General features: G+C 32.9%; 1 protein-coding gene across 1 annotated transcript; it reads left to right on the plus strand.

Annotated features, from left to right (window-relative positions):
- The first annotated feature begins 451 nt into the window (after positions 1 to 451).
- LOC139519648 (trypsin-like) lies at positions 452 to 7,310 on the plus strand. The gene is made up of 7 exons (XM_071311854.1): positions 452 to 534; positions 1,101 to 1,207; positions 2,022 to 2,125; positions 3,442 to 3,707; positions 5,008 to 5,150; positions 6,137 to 6,194; positions 7,110 to 7,310. The coding sequence occupies exons 1-7, from the start codon at positions 486 to 488 to the stop codon at positions 7,211 to 7,213; spliced, it is 831 nt and encodes a 276-aa protein (XP_071167955.1). The 5' UTR covers positions 452 to 485; the 3' UTR covers positions 7,214 to 7,310.
- Positions 7,311 to 11,808: the final 4,498 nt, after the last annotated feature.

Genomic DNA, 11,808 nt, shown 5'->3' on the forward strand with positions numbered 1-11,808 from the left:
TTCATTACATTTTGCATCCGGGCAACATTCTTTTTTCTACAATTCTTAACTTATGGTTTGGAAATTGTTTGAAAACATATTTAAAGTACTTATAATATAAATACCCTCGGGAAATTAATGTTCTCCCTATTTTCAGCAAATGACAGAATATTGAACTTTTTATTATAATTATGTCCTTGAACTTTCTGTGTTTTTTGTCCTTGAGACAAATAAGATGAAGTTCAAAAATAAGCAAAGACATGCTAAAACGTATGTACAAGAATTCAAATGGCAAACGACCATATGACTGAGGTTGAAGTTAATGACCGAGAATATTTTATAATCGTCAAGTTTCAATTTAATCAAACTGAAATCGGCTTCGGGTTATTTTGACTATTTTATTGTCAAGACACGAATCGTTACAGTTGAAAAACTATCTCTTAACCAGTACAGTTAATGGGTATATAAAGAGGTTTATTCTTCTGTTGTCTTTACCATATTAGAGAATGATGATCAAGCTACTTGCTATTTGTATGTTACTGGGACTAACAGTCGGTAAGTTATTAAAAAAAAATGGTTTCAATACTTTCAACTAGTATGACATTGCTATAGAACATTATTTATTTTTTTATTTATTGGAATCCTTATAGTCTTAAAATCATAAGAAACCAGTTTCTTCAAATTACATTTTTACATGTTTATAAACTAAATTAAGACAATACATATACTCGCTTTTATCCCGATTGCATTTGTGCTGTGCGATTGGCGAAGTACTAACGAGGGGTCTCCTGGTTAAGATCACTGCATGATACGGAAAATCTAAAATAAAGAAGGGGGAGAATTAGTGTACGGGTAGATTGTAAATGAATATCAGAACATTTCTGAAGGTTTTAATAAGACAAATAGAACATTTTCCTGTAGTTTTAATTTGCAAAAACGTCCAGTTTAAAAAAATATATAATTTACGGCTTCGTTCTTTTTCACACTTGACATCTGCCCCACATTTCATTAAACTTTTTTTTATATATATATTAAAGATGGTTTGAATGCATTGTCTTACCATTTGTAGAATGATGTTTTCATTATTCGAGCACTAGTTATCTGTATTTGGATAATTTCAGGATACCGGCTTAAATCAAGGTTCCTACAGAATCGACTAAGGCCACGATATGGACCCATGAGTATCGTCGGTGGTTACGATGCATATGAAAATTCTGTTCCATGGCAGGTAATCACATAATGTTGTTCATCTAAAACGAACAGGGTTTTCATAAAATATGTAAATATTATTGAAGTTGTAATCTGAGTTTTCGCAAATAAAACAAGCAAACTAGTTACAATAACTTATTTTGCTGATACAAGTCTGACATTTCTCTGCGCTCGACTCAATGCTTTGGAATAATAGACAAATCAGTACTACAGACAAGGGAATGAATTTTGGATAGCAGATAACTTGACGTTCACACATTCTCGTATTTTAAGCTGCTGGAAATTGGGAGTGAACTCACACTTAACATGCCCATGTTGTTTTACTTTCTTAATCCCATGAATTCTATGCTTAAATTTTTTGGAGGTATCAGATAGGCTGTAACAATATTATTCAAATACAATTCTTTTTAGTGGCTAGGGGTGTTCAATGAAATTTACTAATTGGTTTAAAGTGACATTAAAAATAAAATGCTTTTGTCCCTGTCCTAAGCCAGAAGTCTGTAGTTCCGTGGTTATCCTTGGTTCACGTCTGTCATACTTGTTTTCGTAAATTGATTTGTCATAGACCGTTAGTTTTCTCAATTGGCATATTTTTCATGTCGGGGCATTTTATAGCCAACTATTGATACGTTATGGGTTGTACTAGTTTTTGAAGGCCGTACGGTTGTCTATAATTGCTTACATTCACTTAATAATTTGAACCTTGGTGGATAGTTGACTCATTGGCAATCATATCACATCTAGTTATCGTCTATATTTATGTGTAAAAATAAATCAGAAATTATTATTTATACACTAAAATGAATAATCAAAATGTTCTTCTTTTATTTTAGGTTTCTATCAAAAGTAGTGATTTCAACCACTTTTGTGGTGGCTCGTTGGTTAAAGGAAAAAATGGTTTAGCCGTAGTTACTGCAGCGCATTGTGTCAGTGATGGGTAAGTCGTGTCGTCTTTTACTGCTGAATATCAACGAATAATTTGATTTTGAATGTAACATGTTTTCTGATTGGCTTTGAGAATGTTTTATCAGCTCATAGTCTAGACATAATTTTGTGATGTGACCGTTACCTTATCAACGTTTTTTCATGAGTTATTCCTTGGATATGGAATATAGAATAAAATTATAAAAGATGATTGTAATATTTGTTTCTGTCTATTCGAAATAACATAAAAAATGTGGTGCACAATGTTGAATAACCTGCTACGAGCGTTATTCAGTGTGCACAACATTTTTATGCCCCATTTATGGGCATTATGTTTTCTGGTCTGTGCGTCTCTTCGCCTGTCCGTTCGTCCGTCTGTCCCGCTTCAGGTTAAAGTTTTTAGTCGAGGTCAGGTTAAAGTTTTTGGTCGAGATAGTTTGTGATGAAGTTGAAGTCCAATCAACTTGTAACTTAGTACACATGTTCCCTATGACATGATCTTTCTAATTTTAATGCCAAATTAGAGGTTTTATCCGATTTTAACGGTCCACTGAACATAGAAAATGATAGTGCGGATGGGGCATCCGTGTACTGAGGACACATTGTTGGTTTTTCTATGTTATTTCTACATAGACAGGAAAAATAGTATGTAGTAATTCCTTAAATGTCCTATAAACGGTTTCCTTGCCTTTCTCATTACTTGCTTCATTGCGTGTTATCCCTGTCCGTATACAACATGTTCGTCCGGGCAGACGGACGAACGTGCGAACGTACCTACGTCCAAACGTCCCGAAATTGGTTTCCATTTTCTACCTTTAGTTTGCCTCAACCAAATGTTATGAAACCTATAAAGACAATTACCACAATAACAGATCAGAGAATTGTGATGGCGTACCTTTGTAACGTTTTACGCATGCATTCGGGGCGTTATCTTTGGTGGTGTCAGTGTAGAACGTCCCTTTACAACGTTCCAATTTCAAACTTACCACAACAAATTGTTTTGAAACTTTTTTACAATGCTTATTACAACAAAACTCGGAACAAATTCGAATTTGGGTGGCGACCCTTTATAACGTCACGATATGCGAGCTGAGGCATCATCTGTGTTCCAGATTGACACATTCTCCATTTATTAACAAAATGTCTTTTTGATTGTCCTCTAAAATAGTTCCTCTTCTAGATTTTTGAAATCGCATTGAAGTAAACTATAGCTATATTTACGAATAGTTCCTTTGCATTAGTCTACTACGCTGAATTTAAAAATTTCAAGAGTCGATTCATATTACATTTACGTCAGACAAATTATTTATCGTGCATTTTATTTTACAGAACTCAGGCCTCAAGTATTCAGGTTGTAGTTGGAAGACATTCTTTAGCAGAGCAGTCTGCATCTGAGAAAACTTATCAAGTCAGCGAGATAAAAAATCATCCCCAATACAATGCGGACACCTTTGACAATGATATAGCGGTATTGTTTGTTCAAGGTGAAATATCAGAAACAGAACAAGTCGGACCGATTCAACTTCCGAAAGAAGATTCTAGTGTCTTTAATGGTCAGGAATGCTTAATTTCAGGATGGGGCGCTCTGAAAGAAGGTATAAGTTTAATTTTTTTTAGCATTTAATGCAATGTTTCATATGTATCTTGAACAAGTATATTTGTTAGTCAAAACTGTTAGGAACAAGATACGACATATGGTTTGAAACGCTGATTAATCTAAAAACCAGAAATAATGCTTGTGTGTGTGTGTATGTGTTGCCAGATCAAACAATTCTTATATTGAATGAATTATAAGACAAATTCAATGCATACATATAAATAAGTTATTGTATTAACATACATCAATGTGATTATAAAAAAAAAGAAGATGTGGTATGATAACCAATGAGACAACTATCCATATTAGAGACCAAATGACACAGAAATTAATAGCTATATGTCACCGTATAGCCTTTAACAATGAGCAAAGTCTACTGGATTGTATGTATATTAAAAAGGATTCTATGTTAAGCTATGTTACACAGTGATAACCAACTTGTTACGTACAAAGCACTGAAAATGTGTATATTAGTATAAGTTTCATACTAAAATTGAAAATGGAAATGGGGAATGTGTCAAAGAGACAACAACCCGACCATAGAGCATGCAGACAAAAACTTAATGCCACCAATTGGTTTTCAATGTAGCGAGAAACTCCCGTACCCGGAGAACTCCCTCAGCTGGCCCCATAACAAATATGTATACTAGTTCAGTGAAAATGGACTTAATATATACAAAAGAAACTAAAATTAAAAATTATACAAAACTAACAAAGGCCAGAGGCTCCTGACTTGGGAAAGGCGCAAAATTCGGCGGGGTTAAACATGTTTTTTTTAGATCATGACCCTCCCCCTATACCCCTAGCCAATGTAGAAAAAACAAACATGCAACAATACGCACAGTAAAACTCAGTTTTAGAGAAGTCCGAGTCCGATGTCAGAATAGGTTACAAAAGAAACTAAACAAAATGACATAAATTAACAAAGCACTACTAGCAGTAACTGACATGCCAGCTCCAGACCTTAATTAAACTGCGTGAAAGATTATGTTTTCATCATATGGATATCAGGCACAATTCCTCCCGTTAGGGGTTTAGTATTATGCCATGATATCATAAAATATACGAGAAGAACATAACCCGACAGTCGTGTCATGTTGTTTTTATAGACTGGTAGATTCTATAAACTGGTAACATGAATTCAGATTTTATTTTTGCTTATATATATTTATCGTTTGTAAAAACATACATTACGAAACTTGTTATTTTTCGGACGAGAATAGATAATGCAATATGATCAATTCTGATAATTTTCTTAATGTATGTTCAGACAATAATTAAAAGCTATGGTTTTGCAGGAGAAGAAGCGCCTGAAATATTGCAAGAGGCTTGGGTTGATCTATTCTCTAACGCTATGTGTTATGGAAAGTACAATGATGGATTTAACAGGAATGTAATGATTTGTGGGGGTAAAGAAGAGGGAGGTGTTGATTCCTGTCAGGTAAAACCAATTTCTTAGGCCAAACAAAAAAGTATGTGTGTTTACCGTGTCACATGCCGAAAACAAATATGGTGGGTATGATTTTTTTTTATTCTTATTATTTTTCTTACATTGAGTCTATGGGAGTAACATTGTGACTTTAACAGTGCTTAATCAAAAATTGCCAAAAACTTTAGAGTAGAGGATAAAAAAAAAAGGATAGGTAGGGGTACAGTAAACACACAAACTTTTTTATTTGGTCTTATCGTTAATTTCTTCACAGGCTAAACAATAAGTTCATATTTATCTTGCAAGAGGTCAATTATAATATGTCTTAATCATTTGTAACTCATTTACAAACTTACTAGCAAATATGTTGAAACTACAATTTTTGCACCTATGAACAGATTTCGAAATATAAGATTTCGATGTTAAGAGAACCGTAAAATATTGGCCCAAACCCTAGATTGTTATATTTTAGAACATAAAAATTTAGATATGTACCAAGTCTGGTTGATGTAAAACATAATGCTCTCTTACTATTTCAAAAGATAAATAAGGTCCATATTTGGCATATTTCAAATTTCTTGATCTTAATTCATGTTTATAGAGGGAAAATGGCAAAACTTGTAAATTTTTGTTAGAGCTCCACTGATGAGTCATATGAAGACGAAATTATACCAGATTGCTATTTCTTTGCAAAAAGCTGAAAAACAGATAAAATTTTACTTTAAAAAAATAATTAAAAAAAAAATGGGGAAAAAATAACATTATGGTCAACTAAAACGATTTCCAAAAATACAATGGGGAAAATATAACATATAGCAAACTAAAAACTATTTTCAAAAATAAAATGGGGATATAAGTAAATATTCTATTAATTCAGCAAATCAAATATTCTATTGATAACAATGGTTGAAACGTTCTTGGTTATTTTTTACGAAATTCATATTCTCCCAAGAGTATTGTACTTTAAAATTGTAACATTGGTTTTATCTGTTAAACAGGGTGATTCCGGAGGACCATTTGCATGCTTTGACGATGACTGGAATCCAATCCTTGTTGGTGAGTAAATTTAGGAAACCTTACTTGTTGTTTATCATTTCTCCGCTTAAGATTAAACTGTATAAAATAAAATTGAGAAAGGAAATGGGAAATGTATCAAAGCGACAACAACCCGACCATAGAGCAGACAACAGATGAAGGCCACCAATGGGTATTCAATGTAGCGAAAAACTCCCGCACCCGGAGGCGTCCTTCAGCTGGCCCCTTAAAAATATGTATACTGCACAGTGATAATGTATGTCATACTAAACTCCGAATTATACACAAGAAACTAAAATTAAATGTATATATTTGTATCCTGGTATGACAAAACAATGATATTCTGTTATAATTTGTGCTTTGAACTTTATCCGGGTTTGGGAGGGATACTTAAGAAAAATTGGGAGGGGGTATACTTAGGAAACAAATATTAAATCGGATGAAAACTAAGGAAATGATACTAATGAGGTAATTAGAAGTTGTAAGTCGAAGAAGAGCAGAACAGAAAAACGACACAAAGAAATATTAATCTACAATAAACTACAGAGAAAACTAAAGATTAAGTAACACGAACTACCTCGTATTTGGGGGAGGGTTATGTTTATCTTTTTAATACTGGTTAATGAAATCATAACAGTGCAGAACTGCAGTGTGTACTGGCTGGTCATTATCGCGTATGATACGATCTTGACACGCCTACATAGCTAATGCATATTCATGACTTGATAGATAAGATCAGCACGTGTAGCCATAAACTGAGAGTTGTAGATTTGTAGCGTAAATATATAGATGTAGTTTTGAGAATAGAAAATAGTTACAAAAATATAGTTATTATTTATTAGTATCCGAGCAAGTAAAACACGGATCTATCAGGAGACTAAAAAAATTTCATGTTCTAATGACCATAAATATTTGATTATTATTGTACATTTTCAGGCGTTACTAGCTGGGGAGAGGGCTGTGCTAGAGCTGATAAACCAGGGGTTTATGCAGATGTGTACAAGCTTAAAAGTTGGCTGAAAGGTGTGTTAGGTCTGTAACTCGTACATCCGGGGCTGCAACGAAGACATAATAATCTCATGAAGAACTGGATTTCCTTCTGCATTTGTTATTTATATCAATAAAACATGAATGTTGTATATTTTTTTCTTTAAATGCATATATTTGGACACGCTACATTATCTTAAGATGTGTTTTTTTTTCTAATCTTTTGATCTTTTTCAATTTTTGCCATGTTGTCATCTTTTTTTATTATTATCTGTCGCATCTTTCAAGATCAAGTGTCGAGCAGACTTTCGTGATGATTCTAATTTTGTAAAATCTTACGGATATCGTCACTTGCTTTCATTTCACGCGGACAAATATGAAAATAGGCATCACTTATATTCACAGATCTGTAGATATCACATTTACCTGTTATCAATTTCGTATCTGAAAGTTAAGATTTATATTCAAAACCTCAGCCGACATTGTGTACAGCTTTCTGCTAAAAACTGCTAACTGCAGGTTATGATGAGGAATCTTTTGATATCCCCCCTTTTGAATTTGAAAATCAAAAGTAATACCATTCTACCAAATACATCATTCAGATATTCATAGTAAATTCATCAATGATACCAGGATTAAAATTGTATACGCCAGATGATTCGTCTTCAAAAAACACATTGGTGACGCACGAATAAAAAAGTTTAAAATACCAAATAAAATAATGATAACGCACGCCGTTGAAGAGAATTGAATTTTAACAAATAAAGATACTAGGATTAAAATTGCATACCCAAGACTCTTCGGCGGATAACCTTCCTTTATAGTATACACTTTCTTTAAAAATAATTTACAAATATTCATATTTCAAAATTGAAGTCTTTTATACGTCTCTTCAATAACGGGTAAGTCACAATGTAATGTTCATCTATTGCACAGAAAGGACTCCATCTTTTCAACATAAATGATCAGAATGGTGATGTATCAGGTTCAATATTGACATACCTTTTAATTCGTATCCAGATTAAATGTAATTTTTGTCATTAACTGTTGACTGTCAACTAAAGACTTCAAAAGTCATTAATCGATTGAGAGAGAAAAATCTGGTTTGCAAACTAAAACAGAGGGAAACACATCAATTATGAGAGGAAACAAAAGGAACAACAGAAATACTGAATTACAAAAATAAAACCAAACGCCAATATACATAGAAACGAACTATTTGATAACTGCATTATTTCTGACATGGTACAGGACATTTTAAGAAACAAATGGTAGGTTGAACGTGGTTTTATTGCTCATTAAACCTCTCGTTTATATGGCAATGTAAAAAAATATAGCTAAAATGACTGAAACTGGTCATCGTTACCATAAAATTTCCCGCAATAATCTTCATACATATTAATTTAAGTTGTTAATAGAAACAAGATGATATGGCATAAGTGCAGATTAGGCAACTCTCCATCCTAGTAACAATGTGTAAAAAGTAATCTTCAACACGGAGCCTTGGCTCACGCCGAAAAGCAAGCTATAAAGGGCCACAAAATGACTAGTGTAAATCAATTCAAAACCACAGTTTTATCTATATAAAAAAAGAGACACGAGAAAAACTTATGAACTACATCAACAGGTTCCCGACTTAGGACAGGTGTAAGCAAATGTAGCGGGTTTAAACGTTTTACATAAGGTACACCAACCTTCACCCTGGCCTCACACAGTAAAGTGTAACATTACAACATAGAAATACACGCTATCAAATATGTTTTAAAAACAATATTTGAGGAAAACTGCATATTTCTGACTGTAACTGGTTCTCGGCCAGTACAGAATTAAATACAAAATAAAATGCATCTGAACAATCTGTCATTGTTATTCCTGAAGAAACAACGTTTGAACTAAATTCAGAAAAAATATGTTTAATGACATTGCAGTTTTTTGTGTGTCTTGCAAAAATGCATATGTGAACCGAAAGTTCACACATTTAGTGTGCTTCTAAATGCACAGCTGTTTGAAAAGGCAATGGGGAATTTAGCTGTGAGTTTTCTTGATTACTTCTTAATTTTTAGTTAAATGTTCAACTTTCACTGAAGCAAAAAGGTAGGGATAATTTTATGTGCCATGTGTGGGGTGTATAGACCAGAGAGAATAATGGGCATAAAAGGGCAGAATAAATGACAAAAAAAATACTAAGTCATTAACATGATTAAAGAAACGATTCAAGGCAAGGTATTTTCAAGGATTTGTGTAGTTAGTTCTAACTATACAAATCCTTGGTATTTTCTGTATTATGAATTATATGAATTGGATACACAATGTACACCGTACCGGACATCTGTTGCTATGCACGTGTGTCCCTTCTAGAAAATTAAATGTTCGCCCCTTTACAGCTTATGTACTCTTGTGGAATTTATTAAAGATCGTCTTTCCATGAGATGATTTAAACCTGAACATAATGTTTAGACACTTGTCCATGTTGTCCATTGTTGAAGATTGTTTTGATATTATATAAATATTTTAGTATGCAAAGGTAACTGTTTTATTGACATGCGCCCCATATCTCTTCATCATGGTTCCTTCCCATTCTACCCTTTTGTCTGATTCTTGTGCAACTCTGTCCTGGTCAAAAAATTACCTTTAGACGTTGGCTTGTGACTGATATCTGGCATAAAGTTGTATATAAACAGACCTTTATGTAGTTTGGACTCCTAGGTTTTTATTAGACTTCAAAAGCTCATAAATAGATCATTGGCCAAAATTTAAGCAATATTCTATATCTATTTTCATTTTATTTGAGACCCAAATAACACCAATGCAAATATAAGGTAAAGTCCGAGTCAGCCTTTTCCCGCCATTTTTAAAAATCTCGAGAAGGAGCTCCATAACCTATCAATATTTTAAGTTTATGTTGTTCCGGCCTTTAACTAATGCTCTTATGACTTTAAGTATAAATGTTGTATTCTTGTTTGTTTTTTTTTAATTTTACCTACGTACATCCTTTATGCAATTTTATATGATAAGAAAAGAAAAGAAATAATGTCTCTCTCTAGAAAATCAGCTTTTTGAATAATGTTTTGTGTATCGACATCTTTTAAATAGTATTCTAATCCAGGTGAATATTTGACAACATTGAACTTTTAACTTATTTTACACTTTCATGTTATTTACGAATAATTCAAACAAACAGAATAAGTTCTACATGCATATCTACATTTAAAAGCAGTATCAATTTCCATGCTGATACCACATTGTAACTGTCAACCTAACATGAGACTTATCAAGTCGTACATAGAAATCGACAGTGATTAATGTAATTGAAATCGAAACATTTGATTATTTTTCAAAACAAACAAAACTGTGGAATCTATTTTCTAAATAAAGTCAAAGGTATAGTTACTTTTTTATTATAATAAATTAATTAATTTACTAGCATTTTTTTTACAATAGTCATTAACTTTTCATAGAGGAAACGATGATAGTCCGTCGGAAGGGGACGATAAATGGCTGACCCGTGTTAAGAGAGAGCCATATCTCTTGCACGTTAAACATATTAAAGACACCCTTGTAGATTTCGAAAAAGAGTAGGCTAATGCCGCTACGAGGCAGCACTCGCACCCGCAAAGTGGAAAGGCATTAATATAAGTTATCCAATCCACTTTAAATAAATATGTTTAAACTAACTTTTCATTTTTAATTATTTTCGCATTATTCATAATTTCATTAATGATTTATCGATTATCACTTATAGTATATACATTTTGTTGTTTGAGGTCTAGTCCATGTTGAGGTTATCGAAGAAACACGCCTTGCAACTAGTATCATACACTTTTATTATGCACATTTATCATAATTCTCTTTTTCTAAACTGATTTTTAAACATTTAAAAAGATATTAAGTTATTTTCAATGTGCATGATCTTTACTACCCCTCCCCAATCTTTTTCAAAAGTGTCCCAATAGAAATAAGAAAGCGTCTACAATGGAGGTTTTTCTGACCAACGTACGAATATTTCGTCGCATATGTACATACGTACAGATAAGGTGTGTGCAGTGTCGGGATAATTTCCGTGCAACTATCCCTGGATATATTTTCATGGTGTCTTTTCTGTAGACAGTTTATCGTCAACTTTAAGAGACGTATTCAGATTCATGTAGAAATTGATAAATATTTTCACATCAGGTCTTCAAATGTACTATCTATGTTAATGAACAAATGAATTAAGCCCTTTTTAATGCAGTCACACAAATAATATATGTACAAATCCATAATTCGCATTCTTCATCAGCTTATGTTTACAATACTCTATAAAGGTAAGTCGTTATGTTACGTTATATATGTATGATTGTGTTATATAACAGCTTTTTAATACATAAAACATAAAACAGAATTGCCGCACACATGCAACATCCATCAACTCCCGAATCCCGAAAATGCAGAAACATACAAAAACAAACAACTAAAAATTATACATGTTTTAGATTTTCTGACTTGGTAAAGGCACACACGTGGTGGGTTTAAACCAGTTTTACGTGCGCACACACCTCTCCCCTGATATGGTTTTGATATACATTCGCTATACAAACATATATACCTATGCGAAATCATACTTTTAAAGTTGAAATTTATGAAAGTATGATACCAATTACCGAGGGGT

The sequence above is a fragment of the Mytilus edulis genome, chromosome 1, assembly GCF_963676685.1.
Source record: "Mytilus edulis chromosome 1, xbMytEdul2.2, whole genome shotgun sequence".
NCBI classification, from domain to species: domain Eukaryota; kingdom Metazoa; phylum Mollusca; class Bivalvia; order Mytilida; family Mytilidae; genus Mytilus; species Mytilus edulis.

What these genes read in the sequence shown, in the direction of transcription:
- LOC139519648 (XM_071311854.1), top strand. Translation starts at nt 486, where the DNA reads ATGATGATCAAGCTACTTGCTATTTGTATGTTACTGGGACTAACAGTC. An exon ending in AAAATTCTGTTCCATGGCAG is followed by an intron (nt 1,208 to 2,021) that starts GTAATCACATAA and finishes CTTTTATTTTAG; the next exon opens with GTTTCTATCAAAAGTAGTGA. An exon ending in GCGCATTGTGTCAGTGATGG is followed by an intron (nt 2,126 to 3,441) that starts GTAAGTCGTGTC and finishes TTTATTTTACAG; the next exon opens with AACTCAGGCCTCAAGTATTC.